Consider the following 22,741-nt stretch of genomic DNA (forward strand, 5'->3'; position numbering starts at 1 on the left):
TCCCCAGCCAGGCCCAGCCCACACGTGAGGTAGATATGTCCACCTCGGGATGCTGGGCTCTTCAGGCCAGGTCTGGCTCGGCCCCCCACGCCAGCCCAGGCCACCGCCTCCAGGGAGGCAATGTCAACCCTTTGTGACGAGGGAGCTGGAGATTTGCCTGCCCCCCCTCTGGGCTGATGTGAGACACACTAGTCAGTTTCCTGGACAACATCCGGCCAAGTCAGTTAATCTAAACAGAAAACAGTGGGGAAAAATTGCTCCCAGCTTTTCAGAAACTGCACACACATGTGGCCTGCTCATCTTCGTGTCTGGAACATCCTGCTCTGTAGGCCCAAGACTCCTCCGGAGACAAGGACATGTCCGAGATGCACTTACCAAGGCGCCTGCCAAATGCAGGATCACCAGGAAGTCAGATGACCCCAGGGGGTGGGGTGACCCCAGGAGCCCGGAGAGCTCCTGCCCCCTCTGCTCCATCATGTCCCTGCCCCTCTGGGGTGGGCGATGCCAGGGACCTTGAGAGCCCCCTGACCCACCCTGAGCCACATGGCCCTAGCACATCCCTCCGAGGCTCCACTTTCTCCTCTGTGTCACAAGAGAAGATGCAGGTCCCTGTTAGAGGCTGGCTGTCCTATCGCTACCATCTGAGCCTGTGCCCAAATAGCTCTGTTCTGCCCGTGAGCGCCAGGGGCCTGGACAGAGGAGGGAATTTTGCACCATGACTTGAAAGCCAAATAGGTTTTTATGAGGCTGTGAAGATGGAAAAGGCATCGTAGCAGAGGGAGCTACACGTGCCAGGGCATGCAGGCGTGACCGCGGCAAGTAGATCTGGCCAGCAGCGCCCAGGGAGACGCCCATCTCCTCCCCGAGCCTGTGGGTGAATGACACGAGAGTGCGCATTTCACATGCAGTGTGCGTGTGCAAGTGCACGTGAGTGTGTGCGTGCGTGAAGGTGGGCGTGCATGATGGCTGGGGTGGGAATCTAAGGGACCAGTTTACACGTGGCGATGATGGCTGCAAGCCGTGGTCTCCCTCTGAGCCTCAGGGTCCCCCTTTGTCAGATCAGGGTGAACTCTGCCCACACCTCCCAGGATGATAAGATGGTGGCTGTCAGAGGCCACCAAAGAAAGATCCTCTTCCTTCTCTTGGCCTCAGGGCACGTCTGCATTACTAAATTGCTCTCAGGTATGGACAATACAGGGGAGGCCAGGCCACCTGTGGGTCACCACACTCACCCGGCACCAGAATTTCCCATCAATAGAACTGGTCCATGTCTGAGTGGTTCTGGCTCTTGTCTTACTGTACCTGCCTGGCTGGTGGAGACAAAAGTGGCTTTGCATGGACGCCCAGAATCCCTGCCACGCAGGTGCCCTCAGCCCGTACCTGTGACATGGAGGGAGGCCATGGGCTGCACTGCCACCCCAAATGCACCTGTATTTCCTTTCCTGTGTGTGGAGATGGGCCCTGGCTCTGCTGCCTGCCAGGTTCAGACTTTGGGTGGCCCCAACGAGCCATCTGGTGCCCCACTTTCTTGCTGGGGAGCAGAGCTCCCTGTACCCTGTCCTCCAGCGTTCCAACCGCTAGTGGCCAATTGCATCTGTGGCCTGTAATAAGGAGCCATCAGGGGCTCCGGCTCTAAGTTCATCCACGTTGGCTGAGCACTGCACGAGGCTCCCACGCCTGGGGCCAGCGGCTCACCCACCACAGACACACCCCGAGGGATGGAGGCGGTGACACAACGAATGTCGGGAATGGGTGTGATAAGCTCACTCTCTACAACCGGATGGTTCCCGTGAATCATTTGACAGAGACCTGGTCCAACTCTCTTCCTCTGGCTGCAAACTCGGTGTCTCTCAAACCTAGAAGCTGAGCAAGTCTGGAGGGTGAGGCTAGGCCACCGAGGTGAGGGAGTCCTGGGCTTGCGGGGACCTGGGGACCAGCGTGTGTGCGCAGTGAGTGTGGGGCTGTGAGATGGCTGTCGGAGCACCTGACAGGCCACGTGAGGATGGGGACCTGGACGGAAAGAGCAGGGGTTAGCGAGAAGGGCAGCAGCCTCGCCGCGGTGTGCATACCAACACGTTGCAGAGTGAAGTTAAATCAGTTCAAATGTTCCCACTCAATTTCCTTTTCTTCAGAAGCTGCGTGGCTGCGTGACTGTGCTTCATTATAAATCTAATTCTGTTGTCTTGGTTGAGCGAGCTCACATGCATGTGGACCAGGTCTGAAGTGGCCTAAAGCTGGAGAAACGCGGCCTCACAAGAGCACACGGGGCTGTTAATTTGCAGTCGATCGCGGCGTGGCCTGACAAGCAGCACCTTCCGTTCCAGGAGCCAGTTTCTCTAGAACGGCAAGCGCATGGGTGAGGCCCACCTGCTAAGATGCACTTGGTATTTTTAATGGGATGAAAACATTAATTTTGCAAATGTTTATGGATTGCTAATTTGGCCGAATGCAAAATCAAGTTACAGGTGATAGATAGTGTGTGGCCTTCCTGGAATCCTCCTGGAGTACTTGCCGCCGGGGCCACACAACAGGCTCATCCCCGTGGAGAAGGGGGTGGCGGTTCCCGCACCCCCTCCTGTAGAAGGCATGGGTCCACACCCAGCTCGCAGTCCCGAATCTGGGGTCCCAGTTCAACAGTCCCACTATCGAACGGTGGCTGTAGCTCGGGGATGGTGGGGGCGTAGGTCCTGGAGTCTGATTCCATGTAAGCTCCAGCCTAGAAGATGTTACACTGCCCTCAGCCTGGCATCCCGGGCATCTGGGTAGTGGAGGATGGACCGCGGGCCTGCCTCTGCTCCCAGGAGCTCCCACAAGGGCTCTCTGAACCTCAGTGTTCTCCCCTGTGAAATGGAGCTGTACACCTGCCCCGTCCCTGCCCTAAGCTGCGTAGTGGGCAGCAGGTGCTCTGGGAGGGGCATGATCCCCCTTCTTGGCTGTCACTACATTATCCTCCTCTCTAGGGCATGGAGCTGGAGGGGCATCCAGAAGAGGTAGGTGGGGGCCAGTACCCAGGGAGTGTGGGGACCCTGGACCCTGGGCCCTGGCCCTGCCCTCTCTCATCTCCCAAAGTCACCTTTGGCTGTCACACTGCTGCCTGGCCAGGGACCTTGGGGCCCTCTAAGACAAACTGCTGACATGTGTGGTCAGACCCCTGTGCTCAAACCCCACTGCACGCCTCTCTGCCTCACCCATGAAATGGTGAGGCACTTAATATGGCCTGAGCATCCTCAGAACAGGACTGGGCACCCTGCCACCTCTGTTACCTGGGTGGCCATCTGGGCTGGACCCCTGCCTGCCAGGCTGTGGTCTGAGGGGTGAGCATAGCTTCCTGTGAAGGATGGGATGCCCTTTTGCCCTGTCTCCTCAGAGGAACTCCTGGGCGTGCAATATGACTGGGTACTTCCCTGCAGGAGTGTGCGGCTGCCTGCCTGACTGGGAGCTAAAGCGCCCCCGCCCTCCCCACCAGGGTCTCACACCCAGAGGTCCTTTCCCGTCCTCATGCATACCCTGGGCAGACACCCTCTGCAAGTGGTTGTCGTGGAGCCTCGGCCTGGTCACCAAACCCTTGAGGACTTTCCTCCTTGGCATTGCCTTCAGCCGCACTTCCTCAGATGAGCACCCTCTCCATCCCAGTGCTGTCCAGGGGAGCTGTCCCCTCGGACACCTGCCCAACTGAGTCCATGGTCTTCATGTAAAGCACTGGTCTCACTTCCAACGGGAGGCCCCTTAGTGTCAGCCTCCCCTGCCTCGGGTAAGTGGCCTCCCTCCACTATCAGGGTCCCCTCACCCAGTCCAGGTTCTAGGGCAGCCCCTGACCCTGGGCACCAGGAATGAGAGCTGAGAGTGCCCATCCCCTATTTCCCCTGCAAGGCCAGGCCCACAGGCCCACGCATCTCCACCCCCATGGGTCTTTCCTCCACTTGCTGTGGTGGGCATCCTCCTTGTTCTGCACTCACAACTAAGATACACAGGTGGGCTCCCCTAAGAGGCCCCAAGTCTGCTTAGGCCATGGCTGGACTTCTATCTGTCCTGGATTGGACTTCTTAGATCTGCTCCAAATCTGCTCACGTGTCCAGGACAGAAGTTTCAACAGAGCCAGCTTGGAGGCCAGGATGGGAAACTCTGAACAACCCACCACAGAAGGGCGAGGTGTGACCAGGAGGGGTGGTAAAGATGGCTGGGCATCTGGGGTGCGGGCCCTTTCCCGAGGCAGATCCCCACCCATTGCAGGCCCTGCAATGCTTATTTTTAGTTTTATACTTTTTGGTGAGAAACAGGCCTGTTTGATTTCTTGGAATGTTTCTGCAGAAGGTCCCAGGGTCCTCAGCAACTAGATAATCTCGCCTTTGCTGGAGCTGCACCCACACAGCCGAGGGTCTATCTTGGGGCGGTTGGAACCAAAAGAATTTCAGAGGGAGCCCAGACCCTGGAGTGGCAGGAGCAGGAGGCTCCTCTCTGGCCCTGTACCCAGCTCAGCACCATGGGCCTCACTTCACCGTGGAGGGGTGAGGCAGAGAGGGGGACGGTACCAACCCTGGAGCGGGAGGCCAGAGTAGATTTACTGAGGAAGCCACCCATGTGGGAGAAGGAGAGCCCCCCGGGGCCACCCCTCCCACTCTGGAGGCTCCAGGTGGCCCCATCCCTGCCTGCCTGCAGGGAGGCAGGGAGCTGGCAGTGGCCCGGGCAGACGTGAGGTCCCAGGGAAGGAGCAGGAGCCCTCAGGGCTGCTCCCAGGAAGGGAGGCGCCCAGAGGACTTGCCCGGATTGGGGGAGCTGGTTTCCATGGGGCCGGTCATGGCCCAGTCCCTCCCTGCCTCCGTCACTGAGTGTGGGCGGAGCAGAGGATCGGGACAGGGTGGGGGTGGAGGGGGACATGAGATGAGAGACATGGTCCGTCTCAGCTAAGCCCCCCATGCTACACATGAAGAACCCAGGGCTCAGGTGGGCAGATGGCCTATGCGAGGACATGCACCTGCAAGGCTCCCAGCCTGACGCTGCTCCTAGGACCATGGGTCTGGAGACCCCCAAGGTCATTCTGGGGCAGCTGATTGAGGCCTAGAAGATGCCAAGGATAGCTGGTGCCAACGGGAGCTCTAGAAGACCTGTCCCCCACTCTGTACACTATCCTCATTGGCATCACCCACCCAGCCAGGACCTGTGTCTTGGTTTCATGAGTACAGGATGGGACAGGTCAGGAAGAGAGGCTTGAGGACCAGAGCAGGAGATATGTCTCTTGTGTCTGCTCTAGTAAGTGAACTGTATGGAGGCCACATTAACCGATGCAAGTGCCCAGAACATGGCAAGTGATTGTCCATCAGCAGGTCTATGTATCAGAAAGAAGAGTGACAAATGGAGGCAAATGCAGAAGATGGACTTCAAACTTCAAAGGCTAAAGACATGGGTGTTTGTCTTGGACTTGGAGGCTGGGAGAGCATTCCTCCTACCTGTGCATCCTTCCAGCCACACTGGCCTTCTGCAAGCCCCCACGGCCACTCCGCCCTACCTCAGGGGCTCGGCTTACTACTCTCCACCTGGAATGCCCTTTCCACCTGGCCATCTTTAGGGCCTCAGCTTGCACGTGGCCCCCTGGAGGGCCCTGCCCAGCCACCCTGTCTGAGCTAACTGCTGTACCCTGACTTGTCTCTCAGTTCCCTGGGCTCAGGCTTACTTCCCGGCCTCCTGGCTGTGTGATGGCTCCATGCACACTGTGGGGATACAGGCTGGTCCATAATTGCACCCCAGCACCTAGCATGGGGCTCATGGATGTTCATTGAATGAACACACAGACCGGGAGCCCCTCAATCAGGGAAGGGAGGAATCTGAAGAGAAAGGAGGGGCAGACCGAGGTTCCAAAGGATGGCTTGGTATGGAGGGCACTGTCAGCGAAGGAGGCCTCTCTGGGGAGACGCAGCGATGCTGGACTTCAAGACGGGCATCGTCTTCAAGAAGAGCATCGTCCGAGGCCATTTTGTACCCACGGACCTGCTCGTGCTCCCACCCCAGTGCTCTCTCGCGTCCATCCAGATGTGGTCGCCTTTTGTCTCTGGCTGCAGTGGAGGGCCCCGGCCCGGCCGGCTGCTGTGAGGACAGACATCCTCCCTCGGAGTCGGTGAGGAAGAGCTCAGCCTGGATGCCGCCGAGCCCAGAACTTGGCGCACACCATGGTGGTTTGCATACAGTTCCCCTGAACTCCTGCACAGCAGCGCCTCCCAACTTTGTTAATGGAAACCCGGTGATCCGTAACTGTGTGGCAGACATCTGCTCGGGGGTAATGTGGTGGTAATGTACATATCGGTGATCAATCAGCGGATTTGCAAGAGAGGCATAAAGTATTTAATTATACGTGCGCCGGGCGAGTCTGTGTGGTGGCGGTATTTGAATAGGTCAGAGCCGGCCCTCACCCCTGCAATGTTGTTTGGTATTAAATGCCACTCACTTGAAAGACTGGAAGACCTGCCGGAGTCGCGGGATATCACACACTGGCAAATTGAAAATGTCCCTTCGCTTTTAAAAACATGATTGATATCCTTTGCAAAACAAATGTTCTACCTCATAGTGCACAGACCTTGCCTGCCTAGCGCCTCCCCTTTGCTCGCTGGCAGCCAGTGAGCACCTGCCCCGGCCCGTGTGCGATGGGAGGACCTGCTAACAACATGTCAGGTCACCAGGCCTCCTCTCCCCCTCCAAGGCCGGGGCTTCCAAAATTGTTCTATTTAGGACAGAGGAATCTTCTGTCCCACTGGCTTTGCTCACCAGAACAAAACATAGGGACACGGCTAAAACCCAAAAGATAAAATGCAAATTTTATTTGCTTGACCGGTAGCAGAAAAATATATCTTCAGATACTTTGTATGCCATCTACTTATGTATAATAAGTACCACCTGCATTGCGCCACCTATGTCATATCTACTATCATTTAAAACAATGCTTTTAGGACAACTGGCAAAGGGATATAAATAATAGGAAAGCAGACAGACATCACACCTACGATGCACATACGCACATCCGTGTACACGACCACTCTGAGCCTGCACGAGCCACAGCCTGGAGGAAGTGTGAGCAGCCCAGCCCCAAAGCCACATGCTTGGGTCTGGGGCCTGGGTTCACCTGCATGCGGGTCCCCCATCTATAAAGTGGGAATGAGAAATCATGCAACCAGCCATCAGGGCTGGTGGGCCAGCCGTGGAGACAACCCCTGTCCCGGGCTCAGCACCAGGTCCAGTGGGCAGCGAGGGCCCACCAGTGTTGAATGCTTTCCCAGCAAAGAGTTCTGGTAGCTGGCATTTTCGAAGGAGGCATGTCCTCTGTATTGCAGGCTTAGTCCTGCTTTCGGGAGGGCTGCTTGAGGGAGGCAGGGCTCCCCTCCTTCCATGAGGCCAACAGGCTGCCTTGCTGGCGGGACCTAAATGGACCAAGAGAGTGCTGACAGACAGGCAGTGGGCACATCACCACCAGGCCTCATCTCTGGACTCGGGGACCAGGCACTTCACAACATTTGTGACAGCCTTCTCCCCTTTCTCAAAACAGTCACATCAACCCGAGGTGGATGAGTAACAGTGCTGTAGTTTGATGAAATATCAGGGTGTCTGAATCAGAAGCAAGCCAGTCTAAGTGGGTCTCTGAGATGGCTCTTTCTGTCCTGGTCTCCTGCCTGCCTTTACCGGCCCGGGGTTTTTCAGAGTCCGATAAAGCACAACCAAGTAATTCCCAGTCGAGACAGTTAGCCTCCTTGGGTGTGTTTTTGTTGTTTACACAATTAGCCAATCATTGTCACCTAGTGGATCAGATTAGGTGTAATCCATACTAATGTTCAAATTAAGTCATGGAAAGCAATTAACTCTGCAAAAATGGGCTGGTGAAAAATGATAAGGTTGGTCAAATAGTTTCACTGTGCATAATTGTGTTTTTTAAAACACCCGTCTCCACACAGTAATTAAATCATTTACATTTCAAATGGAGTGAACCCACCTCCAATGCTTGTAATTGTGCACTCCCTAATCGTACACCTCACAGCGTAGCAGGGATCTATCAACCGCCTGCTATGGAGTGTCTGCTTCCTCACGAAACCAGCTGGGTGGAACGTGCCCAAATAGAAGCTTACTGCCTGCTCAGAAGAAGCAAGAAAAGTGTGCTTTGCCCCATGTTGGCCCAAATTTGAATCCCCCCCCTCTTGCTCTTCTCTTCTTTCTGCCTTCTCTCCTGGATAGAAGAGCGCACGAGAGTTCTTATGCAATTACGAACTATTTTGTCCACAGCATGAGATGCACTTACACTTCTGATCACATCATCTGCACCAGGGCGACGGTCAAAAACCTTGGGGCGACATTCATGGGATCAACTAGTATCTGACTTCACTGTTTGCATTTTATTAGCATCACTTTCAGCTCCAGGGAAGAAGCCCACCCGCCCGGCTAACTGTATGCCCAGCCCGTGGGCACCTTCCAGGCTGTGGCTGTCTAAGCAGCAAATCCTCAGATGGAGGTGGCCCTGAACCTGTGTTCGTACTCCTCAGAGTAGGACTCTTCAGGAGCTCTGGAGCAAACGCTTCAGGCGAGCAGGACCCCGTGAGTCTTCTTGCAAGGGAACTTTTCTGAAGGAGGAAGCCAGAAGACTGGAGTTCCTGTCTCTCCGGCCCCCGGGGGGGAGCAAGAGGCTGTGGAAGTTAGTCTGTGGCGAAACCTTGCCTCTGGCTGGAAGTGGGGCTGAAATCACCCGGGAAGACCCGGGGCTGCCCGGGTGCCAGCCCCGTCTCATATTGTCCAAACGTGGAGGTTCATTTGCTGGGCCTCCAGCCGGGGGTTCCTGCCTTCCTGCAGGCCCAGGGGACACTTGAGCCCAGGAAACGGGTCTGGGGAGGACAGGATGTAGTCAATGCTGAACTTGATGCCCCTGGGCTCCTCCTTCCCCGGAGCGGCTGGGCTGGCGGGGGCCGGGGGCTGGTGGGGGCGGGGGGCTGGTTCCTGCGACCCCGGAGGCCCCTCGGTGCCCCCCGCGCGCGCCTCCCCGGCCCCTTCCCGTTTGGGGCCCCTGCGCCGCCTGCGCCGCCGGTAGTTGCCGTTCTCGAAGAGGTCCAGCAGCGACTCGCAGCCGCCTGCGAACGTCCAGTAGTTGCCCTTGCCTTTCTCGTGGCCCTCAGTCCGAGGCACCTGTGCGCAGGGAGGGGCTCCGCGAGGGGCTGGCTTTCTGGGCGCTCCCGCCCACCCCTCCCGGTCTGCGCGCTCCCCGAGGGCTCCGGGGCAGGCCCTGGATAGGTCCCTGTCCTTGCGGTGGGTGGCGTTGCTCAGGGAGCAAACTGGAGGCACCCCATTTGCTAAAAATGAACTTTCCAACAACTGCTGCTGCAAGATCTGGCCCCGCCCCCTATCGGGGCTGATTTGGCCCAGGAGCCCCCAAGCTTGGGACAGTCCGGGGCCCTTCGGGGAGCGGGATGGCAGTGAGGAGCTCACCTTGACGAAGCAGCTATTGAGGGACAGGTTGTGGCGGATGGAGTTTTGCCACGCGCGCTGGTTGGCTCGGTAGTAGGGGAACTTGCGCATGATGAAGTCGTAGATGCCAGACAGCGTCACCCTGCCCGAGGGGCTCTGCTGAATGGCCATGGCGATCAGCGCGATGTAGCTGCAAATAGGGGCGCGTCGGGCCACGCGGAGCGGTGGAGGGGACCACTCACGACTTGGGGGTCTGGAGTCCCCTCCGGCAGCCCTTCCCTGCGCAGAGGCCCGCCCCTCCAGAAGCGTGCTCCCTCGACCCCAGGGCTGGGGGGGGTGTGTGGGAGGTGCACCCCGGAGGTCCCCGCTCCCCGCTTCTGCCCAGACCCAAGGAGCACATCTTCACACTTGGGAGTCTCCTCAAGGGGGTGGAGAGACATGCGGAGAAAGGAGGAACGGGTCCCTTCCCAGGGTACCCACCGCCCCCCCCCCCTCAGAAGAAAGCCCACCCTCCTCCGGGAGGTCCTGGAGCAGGATCCTCGCAGGCCCCCAGGCTCCTACCACCGACCCCGCGGGCACCTGTACGCGGGCCGGGTGAGCCGCTTCTCCTCGTCGGAGCTGCCGGCTGGGTAGTCGTCGGCGTCGTAGTTGAAGCAATTGTAGGGATACTGCGAGCTGTCAAACATCTTGGCGCACCGGGTGCCTGCGGGGGGCCTCCGCGTCGCTGCCACCTCCTCCGCGCCGCCCGCCAGCCCGCCAGGTCTGTGCTGAAGTCCTCCCAGGCTCGGGCCAGCAGCGTCTGCACTGCGGGCTCCTCTACGCCCGAGCTGGGAGCCTGGGTTTCTGGGGTCCCCCGCCCGCGCCCACCCAGTTGTCTCGCATCCAATCCCAGCGCGGGGGAGGCCCCAGCCACCGGTAAAGCGGCCGAGGGAAGCGAGCGGGGCTCTCAGTGACCCGCTGACCGGCGGCGGACCGAGGAGGAGGGACCCGCGCGCTGGGTGGTCCGACGGGCGGGGCGCCACCCCGCCTCCCGCTCCCGCCCCGTGCGCGCCGCCGCGCTCTCTGCTCCCTGCGCGGGCCCCAGATTTCCAGGCAGAGTTGCTGGGTATCCCTCCCCCACCCCCCCCCTCCACCCGCAAGCCAGAGCTAGGGCTCCTCGGGGGCTCCCTGCACTGGCGGATGTCTCCTCAGAGCTCACCAGTCTGTGCGCCCTCGGTGCCAGGGAGTCACTAGGTTTTTCCAGGGCACGGGATCCCAGAGTGGACTCTTGGGTTGCCAGAACAGAATCATGAGCCAGGCCACAGACAGGGCCAGGGCTGTCACCTCCTCCACCACCAGGCTGGCCCCACCTCCTGCCCCTGAGCGGCAGGATCCGGGCAGGGTAGTCTGGGCCCAGCTGGCCTGTCCCTGCCTGGAGTCAGAGACAAAGCAGCCAGCATTTCCTCCAAGGCCCTGCATCCCAGAGGCACTGTCTCTTGTTGCCCAGAAGGGTGTCTCTTCCAGGGGTCCCAGCAAGGGGCTCAGGAGCCTGCTCTGTAAGAAAGCCCCTGAGTGCCTGGAGCACAGAGCTTTCGGGCCTGGGGACAGGCTCAAGAGCTGAGCCACACTTTCCTGGTCCCTTCTAGCTCCAAGGCTGTGATTCCTTGTATGGGTAGATGCATGCAGGAGAGAAGATAAGGTATGGGAATTTTAGGAAAAAGAATGAGGTGGGATCTTGCCAGGCGTGGGGTGGTAGTGGTGAGGGGGGAGTTTGTTTCACAGTGGATGTGCCACCAAAGGCATTTCCATGAACAATTCCACAGAATTGTTTTTATTATTTTAAAGATTTTATTTATTTATTTGAGAGAGATAGTGAGAGAGAGAGAGAGAGAGAGAGAGCAGAAGCAGGGAGGAGAGGGAGAAACAGCCTCCCCACTGAGTAGGGAGCCTGATGCGGGACTTGATCCCAGGACACCAGGATCATGACGTAAGCCAAAGGCAGACGCTTCATTGACTGAGCCACCTAGGTGCCCCAACTCTGCAGAATTCTGAACTGACCCGTATGTGTGAATCTGCCTAAGGCCAGGAAGCCTGGATAGTCTTTCTCCAGAAAATTCTCCCTTCAAAGCAGGACCCTTCACTCAGAAATGACCTGTTTTCATTCAGTCCAGCCAGTTGGCTGCATGAGGGCTTGATGCTACACACAGTCCATGGCGAAGAAGGGGGCAGCGCCCTGCCAGCTCCCCGGGGGAGGCTGTGCAGTCGCCCTTTCTGCAGGGATGCCATGGCTGGCTTCTGTGGAGGGTCGGAAGCACAGTGGGGCTCAGAGACATTCACCGACTCTGTGCTGTCCTCTGTCAGATGTCAGTTATGCTCGCTGGACTGTGGGAACATAAGTGGTACAGTCCCTCTTGAAAACATTTTGGCACTTTCTTTAAAAACTAAACATGTGACCACAGGGTTAACCAGCAATCACACTCTGGGGCATTTATCCCCGAGAACTGGAAAGGTAAATTCATGCAAACACCTGTGCTCACATTCCCAAACTGAAACTCGCCTAAATGTCCTTACACGGGGAGACGGTTATATAGGCGTTGGTCCCCTCTACACCATGGGACACCTCAGCTATGCGAGGTGAATAACCACTAGTCCAGCAGCAGCCTAGATGGATCCCCAACTATGTAAGCACAGAAGCCAGCCTCAAAGGGTTACATAGAACACACTGCCATTTATAGGACACCCTTGAAACGTCAAAATGATAACATGAGGAACAGATTAGTGGTTTCCAGGGGTTAAGAGGAGGTGTGAGCAGGAGGGAAGTGGAAGCCACGTCATGGGACCATGCACAAGGGCCCTTGTGGCCTTGCCTTGCTCTGCATGTCCTGACTGTGTCAGTGTCAAGGTCTCAGTCGTGAGATTGTGTGTTAGAGTTTTGCAAGATGTCACTATAGGGGGAAGCTGGGTAAAGGGTATGTGGGATCTCTGTTCTTTCTTTCTTTTTTTAAAAAGATTTTATTTATTTTTCATGAGAGACACACACAGAGAGAGAGAGAGAGAGAGGCAGAGACACAGGCAGAGGGAGATGCAGGCTCCATGCAGGGACCCCGATGCGGGACTCGATCCCGGGACTCCAGGATTATGCCCTGGGCCAAAGGCAGGCGCTAAACCGCTGAGCCACCCAGGGATCCCCCCCTCTGTTTTATTTCTTACAACTGCGTGGAATCTACAAGTATCTCAAAATAAAAAAGTTTAATTAAACTGTCCTGCAGCGGGCTTGGAGACCTAGAGATGCCAAGCTGCGGGAGGGAGATTTGAGACAGAGCAGTCTGTGCCCAAGAGAGAATCCCATCAGCCCCACTCAGTGGGGGTTTTCTCTGCCTGATGTCCATGTCCTCGCGTGCTCCCCCGCCAGCCCCTCCCTTCCACGTCAAGCCTCTCGCTGTCTTCTCTGGAGAGTGTGTCCTCCTGCTGGTCAGGCAAAAGCGTGGGAGGAGATGTGGTGGCAACTGGCAGGGCTCCAGGCCCGCCTCTGTCCTGGTCAGTGAAGTCAGCCAGCACCAGGGGACCCCGTGCTCTGGGGATCTTGAAGACTCTGTCACACAGATGGTGGAAAAGCAAGAAACAGCATGGCTACTTCACTCAGCCCTCCACAGCTTTGGGGGACTGGCTCCGGGGGCCACCCCAAACCTGAGCCTCCAGAGCAGGGGAACCCTGAGCTGGAGTAGCCCGGAGAATTACCGCTCAGGGAGGCATCACCCCGAGGCCAGGTTATGCTGGCGCCACAGCAGTTCACACATCCGTGTGCGCTGCCCCATCCCCTGGAAATGGTCCCATCCCTTGGAAAAGCCACATCCCAGCCCGTGGATAAACAGATGACAGTGATCCCCGGCCCTGCATCCCACAGCTGGTGAATATCAGAGCCCAAGTTTGAAACCACTTCTAACGTAAGAGCTCTCATCACCAAAGCCATGCCCTCTCTCCATGTGTCACTTGCAGGGGCTGTTGGAAAACACTGTCATAACAGCATGACATGGAGGCAACCTTCTCTCCCAGCTGCCATCTGGGCTCCTTTCCTTGGGATGGGAATTTGGCCCAAACCCCGTGATGTGCCCTGTAACACCCCTGGTGGAATCCTGCTTCTTGTATAGAATCAGTAGACGCAGTCCACGAGATGGCTGGCTCTGCTGGAGTCTGTGTTTGCGGGGGCAAACCAGATCACCCTTCCGAATCTGTGGGTCTGAGACCTTGTCTGGGGGCCTGGTCCACATCTGCTTCTGGCTGATCCCGGGGAGCTTCTTTTGTACCTGGAACCCAGCGCAGGGGAGGCTTCCTGGGCACCTGCCAGCTGCTCTGAAACTCACCAAGGGGATGAACTGCCCCCTTGAGCTAGACAAGAGACAGAAGCCGGCACCCAGGACAGCCAGGTCCTCAGAGCAACGAGCTGAACCTACCTTCAGTCTGGTGCTGCCCACAAAAAACTAAATCAAACATAGCCACCTACTTTGTTTGGGCCCAGACACACACAGAAATTCCCAGCAGTCACAAGGAACATTTTCTGAGCAATTATTGTGTGCCAGGATTGCTCTGAGTTCCTTCTATATGAACTCTGTCCATCAACAGCTCCAGGGGAGCTGGTATATGGCAGAGTCAGGGTATCATGCCTCTCATGTCTCTTAAAAAAGGACGTGGAAGGAGGCACCCTAAATCAACAACAGGGGTGCCTGGGTGGTACAGTGGTTGAGCGTCTGCCTTCATCTCAGGGCATGATCCCGGGGTCCTGGGAACGAGTCTCACATCGAGCTCCCTGCATGGAGCCTGTTTTTCCCTCTGCCTGGGTCTGCCTCTCTCTGCGTGTCTCTCATGAATAAGTAAATAAAATCTTTAATCAATCAATCAATCAATCAATCCATCCATCAACAACAGTGGTGACCTTTGGGGAGAGAACCAGCCACAGACTTTGAGTTTTTTTTTTTTAAAGATTTTATTTATTAATTCCGGAGGACAGGGGGTGGTGTAAGGGGAGGGGCAGAGGGAGAAGCAGACTGCACTGAGCGAGGAGCTGGGTGCAGGGCTCGATCAAGACCTGAGATCACCACCTAAGTAGAAACCATGAGTCAGATGCTTAACTGACTGAGCCACCATGCATCTCGAATGTTAATTTTTAAAAAAGATTTTATTTATTTATTCATGAGAATATACAGAGAGGAGAGAGAGAGGCAGAGACACAGGCAGAGGGAGAAGCAGGCTCCATGCAGGGAACCCGATGTGGGACTCGATCCTGGGTCTCCAGGATCATGGTCTGGGCCGAAGGCGGTGCTAAACCGCTGAGCCACCCAGGCTGCCAAATGTAAATTTTTATAAGGACAGTGTATTGCTAGCGTAACAAATGTATATAATCACCATTTTGTTGTGATGTAACCAATTGTCACAAACTTAGTGGCTTCACCCACCATCCACCTGTCAGCTCGCAGCTCTGTGTCAAGATGAGTGCGCCGAGATGAGCATGAGCGCGGCGAGATGAGCAACATAAGCAGCCCGTGGCAGGAGACCAAAGTGTCCCGTCATGGCTATTCCTGGTGGTCAGAGAACCCAGGTTTCAGGGCAACAAGTTACATCCCAGGCGGGTCTGAGGTCTGAGCACCTGCTGACCTGCGACAGGTGTGGTGTGTGGGCCTGCGAGGAGGATGCGCTGCTGAAGCCAATCACAGGTGGGTGGGAGTGCACACAGTCCCCCAGGGAGGGGAGCTCAGGCTGGGTCCCGCACCCCCGCCCACATTTTGGTAGCTCTTGTCCTGAACTCTGCTAGTGTGGTTCAGGGATGGGCGGGCCACCATTTGAAGCATGAAAGGATGGGACTTACAATGGTGGTGGAGAAAGCACATGTGTTCACTCAATTCAATAGAAGTACCTGTTGGTTAGTTAGGAAACCTCCCTAATGAATTTTGATTTCTTAGGGTTCTGAAATACTTATTTGACTTACTTTAAAATTGACTTCTTAGTGTGGGTCCCGGCAGTGAGAAGGCAGACTTCTCTGATCTTTAGCCAAAATGTCCTTGAAATACTCCTAAACATGGTGACGTCAGCAGCAAACAAGGCCAGCAATGTTCTAAGACTTTTTTTTTTTTAATTTTTATTTATTTATGATAGTCACACATAGAGAGAGAGAGAGAGAGGCAGAGACACAGGCAGAGGGAGAAGCAAGCTCCATGCACCAGGAGCCCGACATGGGATTCAATCCTGGGTCTCCAGGATTGTGCCCTGGGCCAAAGGCAGGTGCCAAACCGCTGCGCCACCCAGGGATCCCTGTTCTAAGACTTTTTTACGTATATTGACCGATTCCCTTCTCAGGGGCAATCCCCCGAGTCAGACACTCCTGGTTGCTCCTGGTTTATAGGTTCTCACCCACGTCACACCACTTGCTGGTGGTGGGGAAAGGATTTGAACCCAGACCCTCCAGGAGGATGACAGCAGCTGCATGTGTCAGAACATGGTTTGGGAATAGTCCCATGTGTGGCCAGGTGGCTGGGCGGAGATGGAGAATGGGAGCATGCAGGGGACCACCGGGCTGCCCAGACTGTGGGGAGCTTCTCCGATGCCACCATTAAATCAGCGAGTCAGCGGGTCTCACCAGCAGACCCAGAGCAGCCTTGCAGGGCCACTCATGGATGTCGAAAGTGGAGTGGTGACTTGTGCTGTTTGTGACACACTCATAAATGGCAAAAATAGAATTATGGTCTTGATAAACACCAAATTCAAGCAGAGGGAAAGAGGATGGAGCCAGGGTGATCCTCTGCTCCTAACAAGTGAGCTTCCAGCAACTGTGAACAGATGGAGAAGTTTGTGCAGATCACGTAAAAGTCTTGACACAATGCATTTTGTTAGCTATGCTGCATTACAGACAGAGAGGGCCATGGGGGTCTTTAGGAGCTCTCTGTAATGCCAAGTCACAACTTGTTCGGACACTGCTGTATTTTTTATTAAAAGTTGCTTTTGTTATAGAAAGTTTATAAAATAGAGAAAGGTATAAAAATAAAAATCAGCTATAATTCAGTTGTTCAGAAGCAGCCTCTGTTCACATGCTGGAATATGCTATTTCAATTTCGGGAGGTGGGAAGCATTCGCAAAACTGCTAACTATAATACTCTTTAAGAATTTGATTTTTAATGTTACAGAATATAGAATGTATCAGAATTCACTTATAAGTGATGTTTTAAATGTAAATAATTTCAGGAACCTCAGTATGTGGATAATCATCTGCTAATTTGTGCTATAGATTTATTAATGCTGAGTTTCCTTAAAAATCTGACCAAACTTTAAAGAGCAGAAGCCTTCGCGGCTTGCTCGTGCTCAGCTGGCGTTGGCAGAGCATGTGCCACATTCCAGACCTGGTGAGAAGTTCTCTAACTTGGCAAGCATGCAGCAGCTCCCACGAAGGGAGGGTCCTGGTCTTTTCCAAGTGATTTTGCTTGAGCTCTCTTGGAGCCAGGAGGGGAGATTTGGTTCTTTTGCTCCCAGACTGTCTATGGGTAATGCATGGACAGAAAAAAGAAATATAAAAATCACATCAATGTCCCTTTTCCAAACCAACAGTATAGGCATTAGCATAAGCTCCTGATCACTGTGGTTGAGTGTGTGCTCTCAGCCGCCAACATAAATGGAGGCAATTAGTATCTCGGGATTTCTTCTTGGCAAGCAATCATTGCTCCTCTAAAATCAGAAGCAAAATGGAACATTCACAGAGATTTAAAAATTTCTTTCCAGAACTCTACACTTTAGTGAGATAAATAGCCAAAGAAAGAACAGAGCTAATTACATAAATCCAGCCCCCAAACGGGGTGAGTGAACTGCCCCCCCTTGCATTCCATCTGTGCCTCACACTCACTCCTGCCCACAGAGATCTCCTTGTGTCACTCCCCGCTGGCCTGCCTAGGGTCACCTCTGCCCCTCAACCATTGCAGCCGGATGATTACAGTTTTCATACTAGAAAGGGCCAGGTCTGGTGTCCGGAAGCAAGGTCAGTCCTATTCGAGCCACAAGACTGAAGCTCACAAGGGAGGTGGGACTCCCTACAGTGGAGCCAAGGTCTGGTAAAAGCAAGACCTGCCTTTCAAGGTGAGGCAGGCTGTGGGGCGGCAGGTATAATGCAGATTGTGCAGTCTGTCTGCACAAACAGTATAGGAGAGCAAAGTGTCCCTTGCTTTGCTCATTGCAAGGACCTATGCAATAGCTCATGAGAAACACAGCTAGCCACAATGTCTGAACTGGAGCCAGGGTGATCCTCTGCTCCTAACAAGTGAGCTTCCAGCAACTGTGAACAGATGGAGAGGTTTGTGCAGATCACGTAAAAGTCTTGACACAATGCATTTTGTTAGCTATGCTGCATTACGAACCACTCCAAACTTAGTGGCTCACACTCACAATAAACCTTCACTGTGTCACAGGGTTTCTGAGAGTTGAATTTGGATGTGGCTGAGCTGACCGGCTCCAGCTCAGGCTCTCTCATGAGGCTGCAGCTAGGATGGCAGCTGGAGCTGTGTGTTCTGAAAGCTTGATGGGTGGAGGCTTCCCCTGCAGGCAGCCTTCCCCAAGCCTCGTGTCCTGGTCCCAGCTGCTGGCTGGGGGGGCCTCCGGTCCTCACCGCATGGGCCTTTCCAGCAAGCCACTCATAACAAGGCAGATAAGTGCCCCACACAGGAGATCTGGGAGACAGAGAAGCAGAGGCCCAGGGTCCTCTGTGACCCCTGGGGGGCTCACAAGGCTGTGATTGCCAGGAGGCGTAGACCACAGGGGGCCCACAGGGGGCTGCTGCTACCATGGGAATGGGAACCCTCGACTCTAGCGGTGAGGACAGCATGGAGAGAAATAGCAATGCTACAGTGCCACGGTGATGGGCCCCGGATGCAGAGCAGGCCATCCGGGTCCCAGCACTCAGGGTGCCAGATGGAGGTGCCTCAGAGGAACGTTACAAATTCAGCGCAGGAGACAAGAAGGAAGATCGGTGGGGACTGATCCACACAACGCTGCTCATCCACAGTGTTCGGGAGCCGGGGAGAATGGAAAGCATTCCCGGTCCTCACATTCCTTCCAGCCTGGAGAGAAAGCAGAGGCTCTGAGGAAGAGAGCAGGACAGTATGTCCCCATGACAGGACATACTGAGATGGCCATGAAGTACCAGAAAACTCCCTTCCACTGCTGGAATATTTGAGCAGCATTCAGGGTAGGAATTAACACAATACGGTTGATGTGGGGCAGAGAACACCAGGCTGGGAGACTGTGCAAAGGCCCTGTGGCCCCAGGAAGGTGTACTTCTACTGCTTGCACTGCCCTCCAGATGAGCCCCTGACTTCTGTGTTGAAGAAATTGTCGGTACACGTTTACTGGGGCACAGAGTTTCCATTCAATTGTCTTTGAAGAATGACTCATCCATTCGGGGTTGGTTTTTGAATGGCAGGCACTGTGCTGATCCTGGTGGGACAATGCAGAGCAAGCCTGATGGGCCCTCTGTCTGGGGCCACCTGAGCCCTGGACATGGGAGGACAGGCTGGCCCAGTCGGTGCTTAAGCAGCTGGCAAGGGCTTGCTGATGGCCTTCCTGGCTGAGGAGTCCACCTGCCAGGCAGCTGAGTGTCCCCATGCCCCTTTCTGCTTCTGAGGTCCTGGATTCTGGTCCTGAGGACCAACAGACTCCTGGGGCCAAGCTCTAGTCAGTGGGCCTTTTGGATGGGGCCTTGCTTTTCTCGGGCTCTCCTCTAGATGGTGCAAGTGGGCCAGTCTTGGGCAGTGTTTCTGGTGGCCCCCTTCAACCCGGAGGGCCTTTCCAGAATGATGGTGGCCACAGGATATATCTGGCTGCAACAGCCAGCATGGTGAGGAGACCCATGGGATGGCCACACCGAGGGCCTCCGGTGGACACAGCAACCTAACCTGATCTGGGCCGAGGCACCAGTGTGTACCCCTCCTGACCCCACCTTGCAGCTGACTTCTTTCCTGGCTTCACCCCACTTGTCCAGTTATAACTTCCAGGCCAGGAGCCGTCCTCCCCCCTCTGAGACGGAGTGTACACTGTTCCCAGTTCCCAGGTGGGCAGGTCCCAGCCAGCTCTGAACCCTTCCTTTCAAATGCCATCTCCAAGAAGCATAAGAAAGGCCCCCTCTGTGCATATGGGGACCTCCTTCCCATGTGGGGGCTCTAGGGGCTGCTCTCCTAACAGAGGTCTGAGGTCTGTCTCCCTTCACCACTAACCACACCTCACACCCAGCAGAGGCTGCTCGAGACTGTCTTGGCTCACCTCTTCTGTTAAGGTCCCTCTGGGTGGGGTGCGGGGATGTGGGGAGGGGTTTTCCTCAGAAAATGGTCTGGATGTGGGAGGGAGGGTGAGTCTGTGTCCCCGGGCGTCAGGTGGAAGCCACATGGGTGATGCATGGCGCTGGACTACCTAGGAGCCTGACGAAGGCCTCCTTTGCCTGGGGCTTGGCCTCTGGGGCTCTGGGCCCGGGGGTCTATGCATCCAGCTTGTTCCCAGGTGACAGAGAGCAGTGACATCTGGGGAGCCCCCAGGGAGCACCCAGGAGGGCCTGCAGTTGATGAGGCACCCTCATCACCCAGCCTTGGGGCATGGGAGTGTCCTTTGTGCATCTCAGACCTCTGAGTAGGGGCTAGGATACGGGGGCACCACCTCCCTGCATTGCCAAAGTGTCACTGCACACATTTTGCGCCCTGTGCCCACGAGGACTGGGGCTTATATATTGGTTTGTTTGTTCTTTCACTTACTTTACCTTGGGTGGTAGTCTGAGCACAGAGCCTGCAGCCCCTGGTGGGGTGCTGCCCCCACTCCTGCCTGCCCCCTGAGTCTCCAGAACGAGCTTCCAGGCCTCAGAGGGGAGACTCTGTGTGATCTCTCCTTGCATTTGCCCTCAGGCACCTCTGGAGAGATGCCATCTGGTGTGTGGACCCTCCCGGCTGGGTAAGCAGAGGAGTGGAATGGAAGGGGTGGTGGAAAGGGAAGTGGGCGGGGGGTGGGGGTGACTGGGTGACGGGCACTGAGGGGGGCACTTGATGGGATGAACACTGGGTGTTATTCTATATGTTGGCAAATTGAACACCAATAAAAAATAAATTAAAAAATAAAAAAGGAAAGTCCGGGATCCCTGGGTGGCGCAGCGGTTTGGCGCCTGCCTTTGGCCCAGGGCGCGATCCTGGAGACCCGGGATCGAATCCCACGTTGGGCTCCCGGTGCATGGAGCCTGCTTCTCCCTCCGCCTGTGTCTCTGCCTCTCTCTCTCTCTCTCTCTCTGTGACTATCATAAATAAAAAAATAAATAAATAAATAAATAAAAAATAAAAGGAAAGTCCTTTCCTTCTCTTTGTTCGGAATGGGACGGCTCCCTCCACTCTGGCATCTTCCACCCCATGAGATCTCACGGGAGCCCGGGGCACAGGCTGGTCAGGGTGTTGGGCCTGTGTTCTCTCTCCGCAGCTGTGGGTGCATCGGGGGCCAGTCTGGCTTGATTTTGAATACAGAAAGAGGGGTCTCCTGCATCTAGAGGTCAGGCCTGAATACCACATGCCCAGTGTTAGATTCACGGAAGTCATCTCTCAGGTCTGGGCCTCAGTGTGACAGCTGTAAAATGGGTGTAGTCGGGTGGGGATTTCTCTTGGGGGCATGGGGGCTGGTCCTGCATCCTGGCCAGGCCTGCAGCCCAGGCTCTGATCCCACCTTCTCCCTTCATACCAAGCTTGTGCCAAAAAAACTGATGAACACGCCTTGCGAAGCCTTAGTAACACTGGGGTAGGGTTGAGCAGAGCCGCAGACCTCGTCCCTCCTGTCCCCATCGCCGTGTCCCTGAGAAACCACATCCCACATTCCCCTGGGTGTGTTCTCGTCTGTGTCTGTCTTTCCTCTGTGTCTCTAACTCACAGACAGATGTGACAGTGGTTTTTAAGTTTAACACCTATCAGCTTTCTGCCCTGCAAGAGAGGACTCAGCTCCCAGACAGCACCCTCCCCGCTCAGTCCCGACTCGGTTGTACCACCTTTTCTTTCTTTGGAGAAGGAATGTTGATTATGCCTGTGAATACCATACAGTGCTGAGTCATGACTTCTCATAATTATACGTCCTCTCCTGCCCTGCTGATCCTCTGGGAGGAAGGCATTTCCTGTCTGCCCGTTCCCGGTAGGTTTGCATCACCGGCTGCGGCTGTGGCTGTGTCGTCCCCTCTTCTGCAGAAAGAGCCAGTTCCTCTGTTCCGTGTCTTCCTGGCCACGGCCCTTCCACGCCCTGCTCTGCCCGCTAAGCCAGGGTGGCACGGACACTCCCCTGCCCACTTTCCTTCTTCTTTGGCTTTCTCCCTGGGTGCCATCCTCCAGCAGTTCCCGTCCAGGCCTGCGTCCTTGCCCAGGGTCCAAGGTCTCCTCGCTGGGTGGTTGGCTGGCCAGGCTGTTGAGGGAATCACCAGCTCCCCATGGCTTCCAGCATCACCACCATCACATCCTAATCGTCCAGCTTTGGGAAGTGTTTCCGTGTGTGCTGGGGGTGAGGGGTCTCCTTTCTACCTGACCTGCCTTCCTCCCAGCCAGCCGTCTGCTTTCAAACCTCCGGCTCTGCTTTGCATTGGTCACTGTTAGCAAGAGTCCTTTTAAGTGACTTGAGTGAGAGCCCTGAGCACCCCTGATGCCTGATGGGGGTCCCCATCCTGCACACCCAGGTGGTGTCCAGTTGCCCAGACCCTGTACTTCCTCAGGGGCCTCCTGCCCCTGGTCTGTGAATCCCCACTTTCTGAGCTGTGTCTGAATGGAGCCCAGGGCCACACTGAGGTGTCGTGACCACCGCCACCATCCTGCGCTGGTCTTCCTTCAACACATCTGCATGTTCTAGTTTCCTCGTGACGCTGCCTGGCTTTTGAAGGGAGGCAGAGTATGTCACCCCAAAGTGGGCCTCTTTGGCATAAGGATTATTTTGAGCTGGTTATTTTGAGAAATAGCAGACACAGGAGATGCTCTGAAGCGGAGCGGAAGTGACCCTGTGGAGTGGGATGTTCGCATGGAAAAAGGGCACCTCCACATGTAGGGGTGTGTCCTGCTGTGGCCGAGGAGGACCCATGACTGCAGGTCACAGACGCAGGTTCTGGCTTGAATCTGCGTGACAATCACGTGCTTGCTTACGGTCTTTGCTCAGGCAGCTCCAAAGGACCTGGGGGTTCTGTGTTGGGACCCGAGGAAAAAGGCCAAATGTGTGTTTCCCACGGTGGCACAGGCACGCCGGGCAGCTTGCATGTGGACGTTTATTCTCGCAGTCTGGAAGCTGGACTCCCAAGAGCAGGTCCAGGGCTGGTTTCTGC

General features: G+C 55.6%; 1 protein-coding gene across 1 annotated transcript; it reads right to left on the bottom strand.

Moving 5' to 3' along the window:
* Positions 1-6,897: 6,897 nt before the first annotated feature.
* Positions 6,898-10,743, bottom strand: FOXL3 (forkhead box L3). The gene is made up of 4 exons (XM_041749662.1): positions 10,625-10,743; positions 10,006-10,193; positions 9,448-9,616; positions 6,898-9,147 (listed from the first exon to the last, which is right to left on the bottom strand). The coding sequence occupies exons 2-4, from the start codon at positions 10,110-10,112 to the stop codon at positions 8,752-8,754; spliced, it is 672 nt and encodes a 223-aa protein (XP_041605596.1). The 5' UTR covers positions 10,113-10,193; positions 10,625-10,743; the 3' UTR covers positions 6,898-8,751.
* Between the last annotated feature and the right edge of the window lie 11,998 nt (positions 10,744-22,741).

Source organism: Vulpes lagopus, chromosome 3, assembly GCF_018345385.1.
Source record: "Vulpes lagopus strain Blue_001 chromosome 3, ASM1834538v1, whole genome shotgun sequence".
Classification (NCBI taxonomy): Eukaryota; Metazoa; Chordata; class Mammalia; order Carnivora; family Canidae; genus Vulpes; species Vulpes lagopus.